Source organism: Erinaceus europaeus, chromosome 6 (genome assembly GCF_950295315.1).
Source record: "Erinaceus europaeus chromosome 6, mEriEur2.1, whole genome shotgun sequence".
NCBI classification, from domain to species: domain Eukaryota; kingdom Metazoa; phylum Chordata; class Mammalia; order Eulipotyphla; family Erinaceidae; genus Erinaceus; species Erinaceus europaeus.
Window position 1 is genome coordinate 60,736,111 of NC_080167.1, and position 23,708 is coordinate 60,759,818.

Here is a 23,708-nt window from a genome sequence, read left to right on the forward strand (position 1 = left end):
TCTGTCTAGCTGAAGGAAAAGTTGGTCTGGGGGCAGTAAAATTATACATGCATGAGGCCCCAGCCTCCAAGCTCCCCCCACACTTGAGACTAGATTCTAAACAATAGAAAGGCATTTAGAAATTAAAGGAATGCACACATCACATGTATTATGCACATCGTGGGTCATGAATACTTTCTCCTGGGGGTTGGGTGGTAGTGCAGTGGGTTAAGCACAGGTGGTGCAAATCGCAAGGACCGGCGTAAGGATGCCAGTTCGAGCTCCTGGCTCCCCACCTGCAGGGGAGTCACTTCACAGGTGGTGAAGCAGGTCTGCAAGTGTCTATCTTTCTCTCCCCCTCTGTCTTCCCCTCTTCTCTCCATTTCTCCCTGCCCTATCCAACAACAAGGACATCAACAACAACAATAACTACAACAACAAGGGCAAAAAAAGGGAAGATAAATAAACTAAAAATGAATACTTTCTTGTGTGGCAGTTAGAAGCTCCACATATGTTGGCCTCCATGTGGATACTCTACACACATGTTCACTGGCATGTGAAGTTGAGCTATCAAGTTAGACCACCCCCTTGGCTAATTTCAAACTCTTTCTCTTCTCTCCTTCCTTCCCTCTCTCTCTCCCTCCCTCTCTCCCTCCTCTCTCTTTCTCTCCCTCCCTCTCTCCCCCCCTCTTTCTCCCCCCCCATTATTAACAGTGGGTTTTAAGGTTCTGTGTCCCTACCATTCTACTTCCCAAAGATGACCACCACAGTTCTCACAAGTCTTAGAAACAGTTTACTTGCTTCTGTTTGTTTTTTTATTTTTCCAAGTTCATGTGTATGAGTTCCCTAGATTTCATATATGAGTGAAACCACCTGGTAGTTAGTTGTCTTTCATCACTTTACTTATTTGGCTAAGCATAGTCACCTCCAGTTCCATCCATTTTGCCCCAAAAGACACAATATCATCTTTTTTGATAGCAGAGTAGTGTTCTGTAGAATATATATCCCATAACTTCTTTAGCCAGCCATCTGATGATGGGCATTTAGGCTGCTTCTGCTCTTTGGTGAATGTGAATAATGCAGCTATGAACATAGGGGTGCCTGTGTCCCTTTGAAGCAGTGTTAGTGTGTCCTTTGGGTAAATGCCTAAGAGTGATATTACTGGATCATAAGGTAATTCCATTTTTATCTGCTGAAGGACTTTCCACACAGTCTTCCAAAGGGGCTGCACCCGTTTGCATTCCCAACAGCAGTGAAGCAGAGTTCCCTTTTCTCCACAACCTCTCCAACACCTGCCCTTTTCCTGTTTTGTTGATGTAGGTCACTCTCATTCCAGAGTAGGATGGAATATCAGCATGGTTTTAGTCTGCATTTCTCTAATGATCAGTGATGTGGAACATATCTTCATGTCTTTATGGGCCATGTGCATCTCTTTTTAAGAAAACTGTTGGGGCCAGGTCGTAGCCCACCTGGTTGAGTCACATTTCTCTATCCAATACATAAATATAATAAAAATTTTATAAGAAAACTGTTTAGTTCTTTGGCCCACTTTTTTACTGGGTTATTATTATGATCGTTATTATTTACTTCTTTTGTAGATCTGTACCAATTCTGTATGGAGCAAGTCTGTGCTACACAAATAGCATCTCCCATTTATTTGGTTGTCTTGTATAATTTGCCTTTGGTGTATGGAAGCTTTATAGTTTCCTGTAATCCCATTTATGAACTCTTGTTTTCATTTCCCATGGCCAGGGGGTTGAGTCTCCAAATACATCTTTGATGTGAAGGTTCTGAAAAGATTCACCAACATTTTCTTCTATAAATTGTAGAATTTCTGGTCCACTATCCAGATCTTTGATCCATTTTGATTTGTGTATTGAGTTTGTATCCTGTTACTTCACAGAATTTATTATTTCTAGTTTCTCCCTTTTTTGTGGAATTTGTAGGGTTGTCGTGTCATCAGCAAGTAGTGATCGTTTTATTTCTTCCTTTTCAATCTGTATGCCTTTGATATCTTTTTCTTGTGTGGATGCAATGGTGAGGACCTTGAGGACTATATTGAGTAACACTGGGCTTGTTGTCCACTCTCCCACAGCCAGTGCCATTCAAGAAGGCAGCCCAGGGGATTCACCACACTGCTAAGGAAGGTGTTTCACTCAGGTCTGGCAGGTGCTGACAACTCCCTGCAGCTCTGGGACAACACAGGGACCCCACACCAATGTGACACCTTTACAGATAACAAAGGGGGAGGGGGCTACATGCTTGTGTGAAGAGATTACTTGTGTGAAAAGTTCAGCCTGAAGCAAGATTTTTTTTTTTTTTTAAGGGAAAGAGGGTATAATTACTACATTTTCATCCTGAAGGAATAGATTGTCCATTGGGGCAACCTAATCTTTGTCTTTTCATGTGTTCACCTTTTTTTCTTGTCTGTGTTTTCTCTCTTTCTCTTGTCATACAGGCATTGCAAGGCATGCTGATTTCTCTCCAGACAGAACTTGACATGCAAAGGTTCTTGATGAAAATTGAATCAGCCCAGCGAGTTAGTATTTGTAACTTCTCTTTCTCTGCATCCAATTGTGCCTTTCCTTTCTGACTCAGCTGTGTGTGGCATTCTCACCCGTGTCAGCCACTAGTGCTGCCACTAAACCCTGTCCTTTGCCCCCAGCCTTGATTTGGGCCGTTAGAAGCCAACTGCTAGCAAAGGAACTGAGATGTGTGTTTCCCTGTGGTGGGGGGCTGACAGGAAAGCTGGAACTAATCGCATGCTCGCTTGGCGGTGGTTGCGCTGTGTCCCACAGACTTGAGTTGTAATGTCACAGCTGATTGAGGGAAATTTGCAAGATCATCTGACAAGAAGGACAGAAGAGGTGTAGCAGTGAGACAGACACCCCCCAAGATTCTAACAATACCAGAGCTCTGTGACTCCCTTTGCTCTACACTATTACCTCTAATAACAGACTCTTTCAGGCACACATCTTAATAATAATAATAATAATAGAAGGAGCAGGCACATTCACCTTGGACCTTCCTTTACACCACAGCCTGCTCTGTGTATTTTCTGAGCTTTAATTTCTCACAGCAAATCAGTGGGGCTGGAGTGCTGGGATCCCTGTTTTACAAAGGGAGTAATGGAGCTCAGAGAGGTTAAGTAAATTTGCCCCAAGTCACACAGCTAATAGGTCATGGAGTTTTTCACATTCTGTATCCCCAATCCCTATTCTCAGTGCCCTCAGTTTCATAACAGGTTAGTCACAATGGCAAAACTTGGGGGTCTGGGGAGTAAGGATGCCCCCTGGCTGGTTGGTCAGAGGCCTGCACCAACTCACTGACCCTTTTGGAACTCATCCTCTTTGTCCTCTAAATAAACACTTTTTCTCAGCTTTACCCCTGGGCAGGCACGGGTATGAACCATTTGGCCTCTACTGCAGGATCGGAGAGACTGTGCTTAGAAAGTGACAGCGACCTGGCTTGTGACCAAAGGGGACTCCTTGCCACTTGGTCCGTCCTGTCAGTGTCCTGACTGACCCCTTCACCTTCCTTTCCTTTATAATCAGGCTCTGGGATCTCTTTAGTCCAGTCACAGGCTCCAATTAGAAAATTCCTGCCCAAACAGACCGAAGTGAAGGCAGGGCTAGACACACTACGGACAGATGGAGGGCGCTGTCCAGCTCTGCACCATCTCAGTTCCCAGGCGGTTCAGCTGGGAGCTGAGAAATGCAGAAGAGGAACAGGTTACTAGCTCATTCCTTCAGAACCCCAGCCGGCATGCCTGAGATTCCCACAGGCCACAGGTTCAATCCCTGGCAGCATATTATACCAGAGACGAGAGGTGCTCCGGTCTCTTTCTCTCACACAAGAAGCAGATGAACATACCTTTTTAAAATGCAGAATGAAAAAAGCCTACTATAGTGAACACTCACCTCCGACATTATCTTCCGCCATTACTTGTTCCTCACTACTCCAGAGTGAAGTTTTGACACCATGGCGCGGGATTTTCCAGCAGAAACTGTAGTGTCGGGGTAACCCTGCTCCCCTTTACTGCTCTATGTGGCTTCTGTTTGAAACAAATAAATTCAGTGCTCATTATTTTTGATAGTAAATGAGTTTGACAGCAAGTAAAGGGATATTGGAGAGTTTACCAAGGAATCCCCCCTCCCCCAGTTTTGACACACAAATTATCATGGTGACTGTTATTTGTTCTCAACACGTGGGATTTTTATTTTGTATCTATGGAGAGAGCACTTTTAACTTGATTTTACACTTGTCAAATCACAAAGGTGTTTGCATGAGATGCACAGACTCAGTCATAGTCATGGCTGAGTTGTTCCCAGAGTGCAGACATTACTGGACCTTGGAGAAGGAGAGGGATGCGATATGGTGGGGAGTGGAGCCATGCTGTGTCTCTCTTCAGTGAGGGAGTGACTGTGAGATGCCCTAGACCTCTAGTTTGGGCAGCAACTGCTTACTCACTTCACAAGACCTGGGCAAAAGCCAAGTGGGCACAACAAGGTAGAGAGGACAGGTCCTCTCCTCTCACAGCAGACCCACCAGCCTCAGGACACCCAACAGTGGGGAGCAGAGCCCTCTAGACCCCCCTGTGAGGTGGTGCCGAGTAAAAAAATAAAACTACACGCTGGTTGTCATTCCCAGAGGACCAACCCCTGCCCCACCGCCTGGCAGTCACTCCTCACCACAGCAGCTATTCTGATCCTTTATAAGACCAAGTACTAAGGCTCATTGGCTTCTAGAAAGAGATAAATGGGGGCCAGGTGGTAGCACATCTGGTTGAGTGCACATGTCATGATGCATAAAGACTCAAGTTCAAGTCCTCCTGCCCTGTCCCCACCTGCAGGAGGAAAGCTTCACAAGGAGGGAAGCAGTGCAGCAGGTGTCTCTCTCTCTCTCTCCCCCATTCCTTTCAATTTCTCGCTGTCTCTATTTAATTAATACATTAATTAAATATCTTAATAAAAAGGAAAGAGGCAGGAGCCAGGCAATGGCACACCTGGTTAAACACACACATTACAGTGCCCAAGGTCCCAGGTTCAAGTCCCTGATCCCCACCTACAGGGGGAAAGTTTCATGAGTGCTGAAGCAGGCCTGCAGGTGTCTCTCTGTCTCTTTCCCTTTCTCCCTTCCCCTTCCCTCTCAATATCTCTCCATACTCTATCCAATAGTAAATAAATAAATAATAAAAAGAAAGAGGCAAGTCCACAATAACAAAATAAAAATTGGCCTTAGGAGCAGGCGTCTCATTTTAATAAATGAATAAATAAAAAATTTTAATGAACTATCATGTGAACTATTGGATGGCCCCTCCAAAACTGTTTTACTCCTACACTGCAACTTTATTTTAATTTTATTTTTTTTAATATTTATTTATTCCCTTTGTTGCCCTTGTTTTATTGTTGGAGTTATTATTGATGTCATTGTTCTTGGATAGGACAGAGAGAAATGGAGAGAGGAGGGGAAGACAGAGAGGGGGAGAGAAAGACAGACACCTGCAGACCTGCTTCACCACTTGGGAAGCGACTCCCCTGCAGGTGGGGAGCCGGGGGCTCGAACCGGGATCCTTACACCAGTCCTGGTCTTTGCACTTCACACCACCTGCACTTAACCCACTGCGCTACCATCTGACTCCCTATTTTTATTTTATTTTATTTTATTTATTTTTGCTGGGGTTTTTTGCGTGCACAACCCCACCACTCCCTGTGCTTCCCCCCCCCCTTAAATGGAAGATAAGAGGTAGAAAAGGAGAAACCAAGAGAAAGGAGAGACACCACAGCACTGCTCCAGCACTTGTGAAGGTTGCCCTTTGCATAGTGTTCCCAGGGGGCTGGACGCCAGGTCTTTGCGCTTAATAATGTGTGCTTTGGTGGGTGAAGATCCCTCACCTCCCTCCACAGAGTTTGCAGTCAGGTCTCTTTGATCCCTTTTCACAGACCAAAAGATCCAGGGTCTGATGGAATTGGAGTCTGCATTCTATAAGAGCAGATCCACAGAGTAAAGTCCTCCCACTCTATGTCTTAGCCTCCGTCTGTCTCTCCAAGCCCTGACCACCTTCCCGATAGCAAGGTTCACTGATAGCAGAACTGCTGGTCTGCAGAATGGGTCAGAGCCTTCCCAAGGTGTTCTCTTTATTCAAGGTAATTCCATGCCCATAAAGAATTATGGTCCATACTCACAGACCACAGACAGATAAATGTTAAGGGAAGATGATTAGAGGGCTCTTACCTCCAATTCCATCAGGACTCAGAGAGAGAAGAAGAAGAAAAAAAAAAAAGAAAAGGAAAGGAAAGGAAAGGAAAGGAAAGGAAAGGAAAGGACAATCAGAAGTAGCAGGTTTGACTTAGAAAGGAAGAGAAGGATCAGACTTCCCTGGACAGACAATCCCACCAATGTGTCCTGGAGCCCTGATTCCCCAGAGCCCTTCCCCACTAGGGATAGAGAGAGACAGGCTGGGAGTATGGGTATGGATCGACCTGTCAACGCCCATGTTCAGCGGGGAAGCAATTACAGAAGCCAGACCTTCCACCTTCTGCATCCCACAATGACCCTGGGTCCATGCTCCCAGTCAGATAACGAATAGGGAAGCTATCAGGAAAGGGGATGGGATACAGAGTTCTAGTGGTGGGAATTGTGTAGAATTGTACCACTCTTATCCTATGGTTTTGTCAGTGTTTCCTTTTTATAAATTAAAAAAACGGGGAAATTTACATAAATCTAGATATATAGTTATAGAAATAACAGTCAGTCCCTATCTGTGACCTTGAGAAAACTACTGCAGTTTCCAAGGAGGGGATGGGGACACAGAACTCTGGTGGTGGGAAGGGTGTGGAATTATATCCCTGTTATCTTATCACTTTGTAAATCAATATTAAATTACTAGTAAAAAATTGACAATAAAAAACAATTCCATGCAATCCAGGAGGTGGCAGAGTGGACTAAAGCACTAGACCCTCAAACATGAGGTCCTGAGTTCGGTCCCCAGCAGCACATGTACCAGAGTGATAACTGATTCCCTCTCTCTCTCTCTCTCTCTCTCATATGAAAGAATACAATAAAATCTTTAAAAATTTTAAATGAAAAACAAAAAATAATTTTAGTGAATTTAGGAACTAGTGGTGGTGGCGGTGCTGGGGTTGTGTTTGGAAAACCTGAGGTGGAACATAACAAAAAATTCTATTCCCCAAAACTCTAGAGAGGGTCTGGGCCCAGCCCCAACAGGGACCACTGTGTCCCCTCTGACCAGTCACCAGCTTGCTGTCTTCTATCTTCTTCACTCTGGTGAGCATGTCAGAGCTCCCACAGGCTGAGGGAAGGGGCTTTGCAGTCAGGAAAGCTCCTTGCATTGCTCCACTCTGCAGTTCAGCCCCAGGGACACCCCTGAGCCTGGGGCCTAGTGTCCTCTCCAGAGAGCCCCGAAGCCTGGGCTGCAGAGAGGCACGTAATGATGGCTTCTGTTGGAGGACCTGGCAAGGTACGTGCTGGGCAGTACGTGGTAGGCTGGATGTATTTTCTTTGACAACTCAAGGCCTACACGCAGGTCCCTTCACTTTGATCCCCATAATAGCAGGCATGCTCACTGGACACTTTTCATCCAAAAGCCTTTTAAGCGCATTCCTGGGCCCCAGTAGCAAAGGCATCTTCTTACTTCCAGTGAAGTTGCTTGTTTATAAAACACCCCGTCTTGTTTCCAAAGGACAGAAGAGACTGATTGATGGATTCAAGGCAGCTTGCAATTAAGAGACTTCTAGCCTAAGGTGACTAATCCGAAACTCCTAGAAAGAGGAGCAGCCTTCAAATACAGCTCACTGTGATTAACTCACACATTTAAATGTAGCTGCCCCTTTCCTATAGAAGCGATATTTCCTATATCAACACACTTAGCACTGGGCCAAGTAATCCTTATTATTCCTGCAAGAGTAAATGCCTTTTAAATTCTAGAAGAGTCAAGTCTGCTCACACCACCAGCAAAGGAACATCCAGGGTCAAGCAGAAAGCGGTGTTCTTCTGCATCTGACCTTTTGTTTTGGACCAACCCCTTCAAGAGGCGAGCTCAGTGCTCTGTAATCAGCTCTGTAATCGCGGGAACGAGAGTCTGAGAGCAGTGGGGGACGGCGGTAATGAGAGCCAGATTGGGAACTTGCTGATGCGGTTACTTGCCACGAGGTGGAAGATGCTAACATAGAGATGATGTAGGCCTCCTTGTCCTTAAAGAGCCTTCCTCTCATGCAGGCTTTGGAGGGGAGTCCACTGGAAGCCACTCAAGGAGCCATTGCAGCAGTGAGTCTGCGTCACAGTAGAAGTAGGGCACAGGGCAGGTAGCAGCAGGTGGATGTCTTGTTCTGAGCTAGAAGCAGTGCACCAAGCACTCCGTGCCTGAAGGGAGGCAGGCTTCACCATCCCTCTGAGCACAAGCAAACCTTTTAAATGCAATATATATATATGTATATATATATATATATATATATATATATATATATATATATATATGAGAGAGAAGTGGGGGTCAGGCGGTGGCACACTGGGTTGAGCGCACATAGTACTAAGCTCAAGGACCCGTACAAGGATCCAGGTTCAAGCCCCTGCTCCCAGCCTACAGTAGGGATGTTTCACAAGCAGTGAAGCAGGTCTGCAGGTATCTCTCTTTCTCTCTCCCTCTCTATCTCCCCCTCCTCTCTCAATTTTCTCTGTCCTATCCAATAAAGTAGAAAAAAAAATGGCCACCAGGAGCAGTGGCTTTGTAATGCCAGTACCCAGCCCCAGTGATAACCCTGGAGCCAAGAAAAAAAAAAAAAAAAGCAAATCATCCACTCCCCATGGAGAGGTTGACAAAGTAGAGGCTGTTTAAGTGATTGTAAAGTAATTGCAGAGATTCCAACTTTGCCTGCAGTCACACCTTCAGAGCCTTCGCATGAAGTGACTGTCATGGCATCAGAGTGGCAGGCACGAGTGTGTCCCTTCCCGAGGTGCAGTGCATTATGGTCTTCATGTCCTGCCCTCACTTGATGGCTTTTGGCTCTTCTGGCTCAATTCCCTGTGTCATTTTTTGGAGGCAAACATGCATGTTACTGGATGGCTACTCACTTGTGCATGGGCTGAAAATACATCACTGTGCTATAAATAACTGTGTTATTTCCATGAGCCCATACCCTCATTTTAGGGGCTATCTAGAAAGGCAAGTTCCTGCTAGAAGACAGACAGATATGGGCAGTGGTTTCTCTAGGTCATTGTAGATAAGAACCCTTTGGAATTCTAAATGTTTTCTGAGAAAATCATCTCTCCCCTCATCTACTCTCGGCTGATGTTCCCCCTCCCCCATGAGATCTTTTATCCCTGCACAATTCCATCTCTTTCAGCAGTTTTCAGTATCAAGTAGGATGAGACACAAAGAGAGAGAGAGACAGAGAGATAAGGAGAGACACCATGATATCATTCCACTGCTTGCACCCATAGACTTGTATTTCCCATGTCATGGCTGGGATCTTGAACCCAGGTCTTTGGGCATGGTGAAGTGCCCACTCTGCCAGGGGACTCATCCCCTTTTCCCTAGCATGATCTGCTCTTTAGAAAATAGCATGCTTAGTCAGTCATTCTCTGATTTGCAAAAGCAATATATTCTCATCTTGGAGAAAGAAAAACAAAATTATGTTACCTAGAATGTCACAATAAAGAGAAAACCAATGCTGATATTTGAATACGTGTGTGTGTGTGTGTGTGTGTGTGTGTGTGTGTGTGTGTGTTCGTTCTCACTCAAAACATCTTGACTGATTGCACAGGATTCCAGAGCCTGGCTACTTTGTAACTTGATAGCCAGCTGGCTAAATTGTTTCTAGGTTGAATTTAGTCCTTACACATGGGATTCCTGACACTCCAGTATTGGGAGTCGTCCTTGTGGAGGTTTTGGAAATCAAATCAGTTCAACTTGGCTTCACCCATTACCGAGTTACATCACATGTGGCGTGGATGGGGGGGAAAGACCTCTCACACGGGGGTCAGAAAGGCATCCTGGAGGGCCGGCCTAGTCCAGGCTCACTGGGTAAGGTTTCTGTGTGCCTGGGGTTCACAAGGGAGATCTTGTGTGGTGAACCTGCGGGCAGGTGCCCTGTTGAGGCTCCTCAGCCCCTCTCAGTTGCCACACACCTCCCCCCTACCCCCCAGCGGCATCCCTGTCTCCACCATCACCACCACCAGAAGAGCTGCCATCTTCTTCCTGGTCCTAAGAGCCATTCAGCCCTTTCTTCCTGCCCAACTAGCAGCTCTCCACTCCTTCAGGGTGTGTGTGTGTGTGTGTGTGTGTGTGTGGTGTGTGTGTGTGTGTGCAGTTGCAGATTCCTTTTGCCAATACTTTAGCTTTCTCTGCCCAGTCTAGAGATAGGGTCTTTACGTGGCCTCTGTAACAGAAAGATCCCTTGAGTAGCCCTTCCCTCAGGAAAGACCTGAGAACAGAGCGTCTCGCTGCCAGCTGCCTAGAACAATGGGTAGGTGTTCTGTAATATATTGTTGTTATTTTGCAATCTGAGGGGATGAATTCAGGACCTTGTGCATGTGCAGTACTGTTGGCCCTTGCTTTAGTTTTTAATATTGACTTATTTAGTTATTGAATAGACCGAGGGAAATAGAGAGGGAAAGAGAAGATAGAGAGGAAGAGAGACAGAGAGACACCTGCAGCATTGCTTCACCACTTGCTAAGCTTCCTTACAGCAAGTGGAGACTGGGGGCTTGAATCCAGGTCTTTGAACATTATAACATGTGCACTCAACAGGCATGTCATGACCTGTCCCCCCATTTTCTTTTCTTTTTTTCTTTCTTTCTTTTTTTTTTTTATGAGTGGAGTTGGAGGAAGGAGAGGAGAGACCATACCACTGTCCCCCGGAGCTCTGCTAGTGTCATTAGAATTATCCCACATGGTGCTGGGGCTCAAAGCCGAGTCGTTGCACATGGTCAGGTGAGCTCTCTTCTGGCCTTTCAGATTTTTTATTTGTTGCTCACATCTACAAGAATGAAATAAATGAATAATATTTTGCAATATTAGTCTGTCACACAAATAACCTGTGCATCTGTAAAGAACAGGGAGCTTCCTTTTTTAAAAAAAATATTTCCGCCAGGGTTATTGCTGGGGCTTGGTGCCGGCACTATGAATCCACTGCTCCATTTTTTTCTTTCTTTTTTTTTTCTCTTTTTAATCTTTCTGTGATACTTGATAGGACAGAGAGAAATTGAAAGGGGAGGGGAGAAGAGGGTAGTTAGAAAAAGAGGCATCAGTAGACCTGCTTCACCACTAGTGAAGCATCCCCCCCAATAGGTGGGGAGCAGGGGCTTGAACCCTGGTCATTGTGCATTGATATGTGCATTTAACCAGGTGCACCACCACCCAGCCCCCAAGGAGCTTCCTTTTTCTCTACAGTGGTAGCCTTGTCATTTGTTCCTGGACATCTCTGAGGGTTTCAGTGTGCCAGTGACAGGCAGAGGGCAGTTGCCTGGCATCTGTGCCTCGTGAGTGTCTGCCTCACTACACCTGCTCTGGCTCAGAAGGCGATGCCCTGACTCCTAGGCATCACGGCCTTTCCAACTCTGATCTCTCTGGTCTAATGAAGCGAAGGAAAAGGAAAAAGTGAGGAAAGACACAGGGCTCTGCTCTCCTCGACGGCTGTACCATCTGATTTTACTCCAGACCAAACAGCAGTCTGTTTTCACAGGTGAAAAACATGAAGAATGTCTGGATACTCTTTCAGTGGAAAGAAGGAGGGTAGGGATTGAAATAGTACCCTTGAAGAAATAGCACATGGACTGACTTTATCAAGGAGACTTCATCAAAATAAATCCTAGAGAAAACCCTCACACTTTGACTAAGCCGAAACTGGAGTAGGAGAGGCTTCTGAGAGGCAGATCTGCATGGCTGGGGAGTGGCCTTGAACAAGGAGTGGGCTGGGTGCTTCACTGGGGAGATAACCTTCACTCGATTCTTGGATCGCATGTCTAATTTGTCATGCTTAGGACCCAGGTTGGAGCCCAGTTCCTACTACGCTGGGGGAAACTTAGGGTGCTGTGGTATCTTTCCATCTGTCTCCACCTCTCTCCTTCTATCTGAAAAACCTGGACTGGAGCAGAGTGGCATGGGCTAGGGGGTCAGCTTAGTGATGGAGTACTCACAGGGCTAGTGTGCCTGAGTTCCCAAGCCCCAGGTTCAGTCCCTGACACTTCCCTGTGTCAGAGCTCAGTAATGCTCCAGTCCCTCTTAGAGATAAATAATCAAAATAAAATAAAAGGCATGGTGTGTTGGCATGTCATTCTCATTATAAGGCCTGGGTGCTCCTAGTCACTAGGAAGCCTGGGTGTGTGTGTGTACACTGTCCACAGGAACTGCCCAGATGGATAGTGTGTGTGTGTGTGTGTGTGTGTGTGTGTGTGTGTGTGTGTAACAGCTGGACTCTTTGCACCCAAGTTTTCTGTTAAGAACACAGGCTTCATGCACTCACCATTCCAGAACTGTGGGTACCCTCAGACTACTGCCCTTGGCTGGCCTTTGGAAGACTGGTGGTGAGAGAGCCTGGCTCAGGATGTTTTGCTGGCCATCTCCATCACGGATGTGTGGGAAGGAGCCGCTGAGCCACACAGAGCTTGGGACCATTACTTCTGGAAGCACACGTGCCAGTGGTCCTAAGACTCAACTCCCCCCCTCCCCTCCGGGCATGTAGGTGGCCAGCAGGGAGAAGAACTCAGCCAACAAGACCAGCCTGGGATGGGTTGATGTAATGGCAGGAGGCAGGATGGAAGTCAGATGGACTTAGGTAGGAGAGCTCTGTCTTTCTCCCCATCTGTTGTCCCAAGCCCAGCATCAGCCTCTGACATGGAACAGTCACACAGGCTTCACTGGGTGCTGAAGGCTGTTCTCTGAGAGCAAGCATAGATACTAATGCCTTCCTCAGTGAGACTGCCATTCTCCTGATTCTAGAGGAGAAGGGAGCAGAGGAAACTAGATGAGAGGAAGCACCACTGCTTGTGAACTTGGCACATTGTGCCCCTTGGGAAGGAGTCCCCCCAAACTAGAACATTCTCTGAATGGTGAACCATGTTGATTGGTGAATTCTAGGCTCTGGGGAGCTTCATGTGCCCCCTCCACACACACACATTCCTCTGTGCAAGGTGGGCATTAATGAGGGTGAAGTCAAGCCTCAAGAAGGCCCTGGTGAGTCTGCTTTTCCAAATAAAACGTGGCAGTGAGGCACAAACCTACTAACCAGACACCTGCTGTTCTGACAGGTGACATATTACGTCAGGCTTCTCTTGCCAGTTTCATTTTCTGGAATCTGGCATTACAATCTAGAGTTTCTTTTCTTTATTTTTTCCTTTTTTGCTTCCAAGATTATCACGGGGGCTCGCTGCCTGCGCTACGAATCCACTGCTCTTGGTGGACATTTTCCCCCATGCTATTGTACAGGACAGAGAAATTGAGAGAGGCGGGGAAGACAGAGAGGGAGAGAGACAGATAGATACTGTAGACCTGCAGGTGGGCAGCTGGGGGCTTGAACTGGGATCCTTTTGTGGGTCCTTGTGCTTAACCCAGTGCACTACCACCTAACTCCCACAATTTAGAGTTTCAAATGGGCCTGGAAAGGGGAGCGAAACCAGCATCCTGTCTACCTCTGGCTTTACCTTTCTTTATTCTTTGGCTTTCGTCTCTAAACCAGCATCCTGTCTACCTCTGGCTTTGCCTTTCTTTTCTTTTTTTTTTTTTTAAATTTTTTTTTAATTTTTTTAAATATTTATTTTATTTATTTATTCCCTTTTGTTGCCCTTGTTGTTTTATTGTTGTAGCTATTATTGTTGTTGTTCTTATTGGATAGGACAGAGAGAAATGGAGAGAGGAGGGGAAGACAGAGAGGAGGAGAGAAAGATACACACCTGCAGACCTGCTTCACCGCCTGTGAAGCGACTCCCCTGCAGGTGGGGAGCCGGGGTTTGAACCGGGATCCTTATGCCGGTCCTTGTGCTTTGCGCCACCTGCGCTTAACCCGCTGCGCTACAGCCCGACTCCCTGGCTTTGCCTTTCTTTATTCTTTGGCTTTAGTCTCTAAACACAAGAGGGATGCAGAGAATAAGAATAAATGTTGTTGTTTTCGCCGGGCTGGCTTCACGGGCGGGTAACAGAAGACCAGGGGTTACCTGGCTGGGTTGTACGCAGTATCTCTTTATTCATGCAGGACGCAGTGCAATCTATACCAAGCTAAGCTAAACTAAACTACTACAAACAATCTTGTCCTTATAAATATACTAGCCTAGTAGGGTGGGAACAGGATGCGACGCAGAGAGGGTGGAGAGAAAAGTGACTGGTGAAAATCAGAGTGTGACAAGGAGAGGGGGCGGAGCAAAAACATATCATGAACCAGTGGGGATTGAACCAATGCCCTGCAGTGGTTATGTAAATAGAATACAGTGGTTATGTAAACAGAATGCAGTGTTAAGCAGGGGGGATTTAAACCAAATGAAACAGAAAGGGTTTTTAGAAGTAGAATTAGAAACATACCAACAAAATGTGATTCACCTGGCGTATTGCTTGTGGTGAACATTCCAGCAAATAGTTACTCGTGATGATAGAATGCAAGTACAACAGTCTTAAAAATGAATGTGTGACACTGGAGGGCACGGGTGCCAGAAAGGAGCTATTCCTGCTCCTTGGTTACTGACTTCCATAGAGCAAGTGCCATCCAAGAAATAATTTGAAGGAGAGCCTGGTGAAATTAATGTTTCCTGGGTGGTTTGGCAATTTTTCTGGGTGGTGTGTGGCATGCATCTTAGAGTTGGGAAATTTTAGTCCTGAGAGGGCTAGTCTTTGGTCTTTAGTCTTTAGGTGAGAACACTGTGGCTTAGCTAGGTCACAGGTTATTTGGACTGGGGTAAAAGTAGAGTTACATCTCCAGATTCCTGCTCAGCGGCTTTACCACCAAGTGCCAGACTTGATCCCCTAGACTTGTGGGCAGGGTGCTCAGACTGGCTGGTTCTCAGTGTAAGCTGGCTGGGAAGGCTTCAGGGAAGGGTCCGTGAGATCAGCATGTGACAGTCACATCACGCTTGGAAGCAGGCACTCAACTCCTTAGTTCTTCTCTTTCCCCCTCGCTCCTGCATGGGAAAGTGAAAATTTCTGGAGAACCATTCTCAAAGGCTACAGAGGATACAGGTGGGGAGGACATCATTAAGCCTGCCACCTCAACATCTTTAGGTGATAAAACATTCTCTGCCAAGAGATGACAGGAAGGTCGATAGGGAGGCACAGTCTCGGCCTCAAAGGATGTTCTGTTGAGTTTGGGGGTTTGATTTGGAGTCACTTGGTGATTTTGGGGGGGGGGGACCTCTAGAAGGTCAGGATGGAAATGGAAGTAGACTGGTGTGGGAGGCAGGGAAGGAAAGCCAGATGTGCAGGTCCCTGAGCTGCTCAGGTGAGCCTGGGGACGTGTGCCCCACCCTTCCCTCTGGCCCAGAACAGCAGCACCAAGTGCTGTGGAGCAGGCAGGAAGCCCAGGTAAGATGGAGAAAGGGCTTCCCCCAAATTGATGTGAGAGCCAAACTCCCGGTGGGAACTAACACTTTGTTGTTGTTGTTGTTGTTTGTTTTGTTAGGCCAGACTTTTTGAACGGGTGTAAGGATGCCGCCTCCCTTTTTTTTCTTGGTATTAAAATATCTGTCCTTTGGGTTGGCATCATTGTTCACCTGAGAGGGCACCACTTTGCCATGTGCACAGCTCAGGTTCAAACCTTCCTCCCACTTTGCTGGTGGAAGCTTTGGTGCTGTGGTGGCCTGCCTCTCTCTCTCTCTCTCTCTGTGTGTGTGTGTGTGTGTGTGTGTGTGTGTGTGTGTGTTTACACCCCTCTCTGATATCATCATCCCAGAGTAGTGAAGTCCCAGAGAGGTTCCCCCCTGCCCAGATCTTTCCTTTGGTAAACAATGAAACCATACAGAGTCAGATTTTCAATAACAAGGTTATTAGGACATCTAAATTTGCAAGTTGCAAACCTAGTGACCCTGTAACGCACCATCCCCTATAATTCTTTCAGGAAAAATTAGTTGGTGAGATATACAATAATGGGAATGATCTGTGGTTCCTGTGAAGTTAACTTTCTCCATGGCTGTTACTAGTATTATGAACATGTGAGTGTCACAGCCACCTGGGTACCTGAGGAGGGGAGAAGTGAGAACTGATCTTTTATCAGTGATGGTTCAATTTCAAGGCACAGCAATCATGTCAGACGGGGTTCAGAATAGAAATGGAATGAACTGCAGGGTCTTAGCAAACTATTGCAGTGTGTGATTGTAACAGGAACCAGAGAGCTTCACATTTTTCCCTTCGGGCTTTCCCATTGCAATTCTGGGAGTCTGTCATCTTCATTTTGCTATACAGATCTGCTCACCCTTTCTTAGTTCTCTTTCCCTCTCTGGTTCTCTTTCCTTACCCTTTCCTCCTGGAGTTTCTGAGGACTTCAAGCTTGAAGTTAGCTGCAGACTAGCAGTTCCTCCTCCCAGGGCTGCCTTTCTAGGGAGAGAATATGATTGGCCCAACCCAAAACAGGTGACTACAGCTCGATCCAATCATCTGAGACACACTGGAAGGGGAGGGGGGAACAGACCTTAAGTTTTCCTGCTCAGACCAGGATCCCATCCTTTAGGATGGGACCATGCTTTGCTGTTAATATTAGGACAACAGGGGCCAAGCAGGACTGCCCTGCTCCCCTTAATTAGAAGGACATCAGACTTCAGGAGCTTGGCCACATGGTCCTGGAGGAAAGGGGGCATTGTCCGTAGCCAGGAACCCTCCAAAGATGGCTAAGTGGAATATAGTGACAGTGTAAACCGTCCTTACACACAGCCTGCAGGTAGCACTATATGTCTCTTACAGCCCCTTTCAGTAGTAAGCTGTATGTAGGGGCAAATATGTAGGGGCAAATTGGTACCCAGCTGCCACAGGTGAAGTGTCTATTAGCTCTCAGTGACCAATGATACCCTCTCTTCTAGCCTGTGTGCCCAGAGGGTGCAGAGACTTAAGAGTGTGGGTGGAGACTTAGCTCGGGGCATCCACAGCACTTCCTTACCGCTCTGTTCTTCCTTTCCAAGCCATCCCTTCAGGTCCATGGTGTTTTCCCAGCTCCCTTCTGCACTTACACTAACACACTTCTTAGCTCTTCCTGCCTACCTGCTCCAGGTCTCTCATCCTTGGCTGCAAAGTATCCCTGGAATGCTTTCCAAGTTCAACAACCATGTACAGCCCTTCTTTTTTTATTATTATTATTAGTGATTTAATAATGATTAACAAGATTGTAGGATAACAGGGTTACAATTCCATACAATTCCCATGACCAGAGCTCCATGTCCCATCCTCTCCATTGGAAGCTTCTCTTCTTTATCCCTCTGTGAACATGGACCAGAATTCTTGGTGGGGTGCAGAAGGTGAGAGTTCTGGTTTCTGTAGTTGATTCTCCACTGAACATGAACTTTGGCAGATCAGTCCATATCCTTAGCCTGCTTTTGTCTTTCCCTAGTGGGCTGGATAGAACAGAGAGAAATTGAGAGGGGAGAGGTAGAGATATAGACAGAAAGAAAACACCTGCAGACCTGCTTCACCACTCATGAAGCTTTCCCCTTGCAGGTGAGGACTAGAGGCTTGAACCCAGATCTTTTTACATGATAATGTGTACACACAACTGGGTACACAACTGCCTGGTCCCTTTATATTTAATGTCTTTTTAATTAATTAATTGATTAATTAATTTATAAAATGGAAACACTGACAAGACCATAGGATAAGAGGGGTACAGTTCCCACCACCAAAACTCCGTATCCCATCCCATTCCCTGATAGCTTTCTTATTCTTTATCCTTCTGGGATTATGGACCCAGAGTCATTATGGGGTGCAGAAGGTGTGACTTCTGTAATGGCTTCCCCGCTACATACAACACTTCTAACTCCGGAGCCCAGCAAGCACAGAGCACAAAGTCCTGGTTCCAAATAGTTCTGATCCCCCTCCTTTTTTTCTTTCATAGATCAAATCACAGGGTAGCTGAGGTGGTGTCAGCAATTTCCATTGTCTATTCTCTGCACTAAATGATGCCTCAGCAGTGAGCTGGCATCTGAGGGGAGGGGAGTGCGCCATGTGAGGAGATTGCTAATACACATCCATAGTGTGCCCTGGGAGAACTTGAATGTCGTTGGGGGGGTGGGGGGACGATGAGAGGAGCTTATATTTGGAACTGAGTCACTGCATACAGGAAGTTTTTAAAAAGAGACTTCATCCTTCCATCTTTATTTTTACATACAAGACCATGATGACGACCCTGAACAGGAAACAGAAAATTGATTTGCTTTCCTTCGAGGATTATTGCCTTTTGCGATGGGAAGTGTCAGCTCATCAAATGCACTGTGCCTGCTGTGGGTGGCAGAGATGACCCAACAGCAGAGTTTGTTAGTGTTTGCTTAAAAGTAACATTTTTTGTTGACTATTTTGCTAGCCTAAATGTGTTCTCTTCTCAAGCCAGGGATGAGGACATTTTAGTGTGATATTATTTAGTGCCCCATGTGGATGAGTCCAAGCACTGGCAAGCCGGGCAGTGATTGGTTTCTAGATCCATAATATGCTTAATCCACTCTCAAAGCCACAGTCTTAGTCTCCAAAGTGGAAGCAGACTTTGTGAAAAATAAAATGAGAATAAATCATTTCGGGGATTACACAGAAAAAAAAAAAAACATCCCAGATGGTCTGCAGGAATTGATAATGGACATCCTTGGGGCAGGGGACCTGATGGAAAGGATGAATGAATGTACCACAGTTCCTGCCTGATACCTTTACACAATCTTTTGCGATTGGTATTTGGTACCTTAACATTAAGTGACATGTCTGTTTTCCTGCATCGCTATCAGACCTCACCTCATAGAACATATTGGAGTTATTTGAGTTAGTCTAATAAAGTCAGAGATAATCGGGGATGTGTTGTGTTTGTAAGTTGCTATAGATACCTTTTGCTGATTGGCAAAATGAGTAATAACCAAAACTAGATATAATCTTAGGAGATATCTACTCCAGCCCCCCCCCCAAATCCAACTGTTAACAATAAAATGGTGGTCTTGAATGAAGCAATCAATGAGATAAGACATAATATTTTCAGCAGATATACAGTGAGACTTCCATCCCAAGGGCCAGGTGGTAGCATAGATAGATCATTGTACATATTACCATGTACAAGGACCTGGTTCACACCTGCAGGGGGAAAGCTTCACAACTGGTGAAGCAGGTCTGCAGGTGTCTTTAACTCTCCCTTCTAATCTCCCCATCCCCCTCCACTCTCTCTGCCCTATCAAATAAAAAAGGAAGGAAGGAAGGAAAGAAGGAAGGAAGGGCCACTGGGAACAGTGGATTCATAGTGCTGGCACCAAGTTCCAGCAGCAGCACCGGCAGCAAAAAGGAAAGAAAGAAACTTTCATTCCAAAGAAAAAAAACATGCATTCTTCTCAAGTGCACATGGAACTTCTCAAGGGTTGACTATATATTGAGTGCACAAAAGCAGTCTTAATAAATTTGTAAAGATTAAAATCATAAGAAATATCTTTTCTGATCACAATTATATGAGGCTAAAAATTCAACTGTGATAAAAATATCTCTTGCTGTCTTTATTTATGGAATATGGTTTGACATAGGTTTTAAAATATTGGATATATATACACATATATAATATATTTGGCATCCATCTTTCCTATTCAACTCTTTGATCAAAATGGTACATATACCATTGGTATCCAGCGATGAGAATGTTAATGGCATACCTAGGAAGTATGTACTGCATTCAGTAACTCTCACAGCTGATACTCTGGCCCCTTCAGTCCTTAGCTCTCTATATCTAGTCTTTCCAATAGACCTCCCACTCCCCCCCAACAACACACACACACACACACACACACACACCGTGTAATTTCCTTGACTGGCAGACCTTGATGGCACTGAAAATCTTTTCAGCATAATTGTGACCTCCTTTCCTACTTTCTCTCAAATGCGTTTTGCAGACAAGAAGCCCTAAGCTGTCTCACAGTCCTCAGCCTCCCAGTTTGGGTGAGCCAGTGGAACATTTATCAGAGACGTCTGGTGACTCTTTGGAAGCCATGTCGGAGGGAGAAGTTCCAAGTCCTTTCTCCAGAGGCAGCCGGACTAGAGCAAGCCTTCCAGTGGTGAGGTCAACCAACCAGACGAAAGAGCGATCTCTGGGTAAGCCTCAGGAGGAGCGGCCTCCTCATTACCGCATGTTTGTATGTCAGTGGCCTCTGGACCCAAAAATTTATTCCATCTTTGAGTTGCAAAACACAAGTACTCCGAAAGTTCACTGATTTATATCAAGCATGGAGGACTGGAAAGATGACACAGCAGCAAATCCAAGCTATTTGGAGGGGCCTGATCACACTCAGAATTGACTGGGGTTATCCACTCAAAGAAGAGTTTGTAGGACATTCCCAAGCTTCTGCTTTAGAGAATAGTGAGAGACAGACCAAAGAAGGAGTTTCCTCACTGTTCAGAGAACATCCTCCATGTCCTCAAAAGCCTGGACAAAGGGTGGTATGAACAGCCTCAGGCAGAAGAGGTGGAGTGCGGCGAGCCCCCGGGGCAGGGATGAAATCCAAAAGCGCAGGGCTGGTTACAGGGTTGTCATAAGTTTTCCTTTCAACAGGTTGTTTTAGGCTTTTATTTTTCCCAAAATGCAGAGAATTCTGCCTGTCTGCCTTTCTATTTCCCTTTGTTTTTCCTTAATGGGTATTCCCTTTCCTTTCCTTTCTTTTCTTTTTTCTGTGTAAGTACCATGTGCTAACCAATTGTGCCACTGGAGCTCCCCTCTTCTTTTTTCTTTCTTCCTTTTCTTTTCTTTTATTGTATTGCCTGCAAGGTTACTGCTAGGGTCCCTGCACTATGAATCCACTGCTCCTGGAGACCATCATTTCCATTTTGTTGTTATTGTCATTATTGTGTTGTTGTTATTGCTGCTGTTGTTGGATAGGACAAAGAGAAACCGAGAACGGAGGGGAAGACAGAGAGGGGGAGAGAAAGATAGACACCTGCAGACCTGCTTCACCGCCTGTGAAGTGACCACCCTGCATGTGGGGAGCAGGGGACTCAAACCGGGATCTTTGCTCTGGTCTATGGGTGCTTAACCCAGTGTACTACTGCCTGGCCCCTGGATATTCCCTTTCTATGTTGTTTTGCTTTAATGTTCCCTGGCCCTTTAACAAAATGTACAGATCAGGAGGATGTAGCCTTCCTTGCCCACTGTGTTAGTGTTTTATAAATCAGCCTGCCTTTCAGAGGCTCCTTCTCCAGATCCGGACTTGCAGGCAGATGGAGTGAGATGAAGGGACAGGAACAGGAGGCTTTGCCTGAAGAAAAAAAAGAGAGGAACGTGTAGGGGAGGAACCCTGGTGGCAAGCAGAGTGTCCCAACTGTCCCCTTAAGAACTCTATTATCATTTTCATTATCAATGTCAATTTTGAATGTTCATATATTTTATCGTAAGCTAGAAAACCAAGGCTTTCATTTTATAAATGAAAGAAGCTATTCACAAGACTTTCTGGCGGTGTGTGTGTGTGTTTCTGTTACCACTCTTTTCCTTTCTTTTTAAATTTATTTATCAGTTTTATATTTTATGGGGGACCACTACTGGCTTACAGTTGTTGACAGATGAGTTCAGACTGTCATCTCCCCAGTGATAGACCTAGTACTGCCTTTTGTGCTGCTGGGCTCATCTAGGAACAAACCCACCACTCTCTGGCCAGATGACTTTGTCATTCTTTCTTTCTTTACTATATAAGAATTTTTATTTGTAATGAATAGTTTGTTACAAGATTATAAGATTACAATGTATTGTCCCATACCACACCCACCACCAAAGTTCCATATCCCACCCTCCAACCTCACTTTTTTAAAAATATTTTATTTTATTTATTTATTCCCTTTTGTTGCCCTTGTTGTTTTATTGTTGTAGTTATTATTGTTGTCGTCGTTGTTGGATAGGACAGAGAGAAATGGAGAGAGGAGGGGAAGACAGAGAGGAGGAGAGAAAGATACACACCTGCAGACCTGCTTCACCGCCTGTGAAGTGACTCCCCTGCAGGTGGGGAGCCGGGGGCTCGAACCGGGATCCTTATGCCGGTCCTTGTGCTTTGCGCCACCTGCGCTTAACCCGCTGCGCTACAGCCCGACTCCCCCAACCTCACTTTTTATGGGGGTGGGTAGATAGATATTTTGAGAGAGACACAAAAGCACTGCTCCACCATCCATGGACCTTTCCCCAGTGCCATGGTACTTCCATGCGGTGCCAGGGCTCAAACCTAAAGCCTCCCACATGCTTAGGTGTACCAAGTGAGGAGCTATATCCCACCTCTGGGCCTTTTTTTTGAGGGGGGAGGGGTTAAAGGCTTACAGTAAACATTAAATACAGTTGTTGGTACATGTGTCAAATTTCTCAGTTTTTAGTAAAACTCTTTAGTGCCCCCCCACACACACACACACCTAGGTCCTTCTCCACCATTATGCATCAGGAACTGAAAGCCTACCCCCCTACCCCCAGAGTCCTTTACTTTGGTGCAAATATACCAAATCCAGTCCAAGTTCTGCTGTGTATTTCTCCTTCTTTTATTTATTATTATTATTATTTTCATTGAGTGTGATTGATGGTTTACAGTAAATACCGTTGTTGGTACATGTGCCAAATTTCTCAGTTTTCTACAAAAACCTCTCACCCCCAACCTAGGTCCTCCTCCACCTTGCAGGCCTTTGTATGTATTTATTTTGTAAGGTCAAATAGTTCATTAAGTGGCACAAGGCCTCAAGCTCCATTTACAAATGAAGGCACAAAAACAAGGGCTTGGTGCATCCAAAGAACACACTGAGGCAGGGCAGGGCAGGGCAGGGCAGGGCAGGGCAGGGCAGGGCTTTCTTCCCAGATCACTGGACCCTGTGCTCTCTAACCTGATTGATGCTGGAAGCCAGAGTGGGGAGGCAGCCAAGGAGTGGAATTTCTCCTTTGTGCTTTGCAGGAAATGAGTGTGGCTCGGGTCTCTGGAAAGATAGTTTCTGCTTTGCAAAGGAAGATGAAGACAAGAATAAAGGCCCAGGTTCCTCTCCCACCCACCCCACCCCCCACCAATACCTGGGGGACATGGTGTTAGCAGAAGAATAGAACCTTTGTCTTGCAGGCTGGAATTTCCCAGGGCAGCCAAAGTGCAATTGGCAAAGTAGGTAGATGCTGGCAGCTTCAGGAACCAAGCCCCAGGGGCAGAGAGGCTTTGGGAGCTGGTGGCAGCCTTTTCCTAGGGACTGCCATGGGTGGCTGCTGTGTTCTCATCTGCTTGGCTGTGCTTCTTGCAAAGTGCTGCTTGTTCTCTGCTCCCACCTTGCAGTTATACTCTGGGGGAGTTCTGAGTCACAGCGGATCAAATGCATCTGGGGTGATTGTTCTTCCAGCTCCAAGAGGGGCTTTTTGGTCTGGGATTTCCACAACTAGGGAGAAACAAAGGATCACAGAGGAGAGGAGACACTGGCCTGAGCAGGCCAAGTGGTGGTTCTGGAAAATAAGGATGGCATTGGGCCAGTGGGGTAGACGCTGCCCTTCACCGCCTGTTTGTGTCTGATTTGGGCAGGTCTGCCTGGCTGCACCTGGCCTGGTGGCATAATTCATTTGAGCCGGGTTGGGAAATAAACAGGA

At 46.0% G+C, this 23,708-nt stretch overlaps 1 protein-coding gene across 21 annotated transcripts in view; it reads left to right on the forward strand.

Annotated features, from left to right (window-relative positions):
• KIAA1217 (KIAA1217 ortholog) overlaps positions 1-23,708 on the forward strand; it is a 362,069-nt gene that overhangs the window by 158,593 nt on the left and 179,768 nt on the right. For 11 of the 21 annotated variants that reach the window (XM_060192291.1, XM_007526403.3, XM_060192295.1 and 8 more), the window contains one exon: positions 20,026-20,224. In XM_060192291.1, coding sequence (XP_060048274.1) covers positions 20,026-20,224 — 199 coding nt within the window. Of the gene's footprint in view, positions 1-2,437; positions 2,519-20,025; positions 20,225-23,708 lie in introns of all 21 variants that reach the window. The other 10 variants (XM_060192298.1, XM_060192288.1, XM_060192287.1 and 7 more) reach the window with 1 other exon arrangement.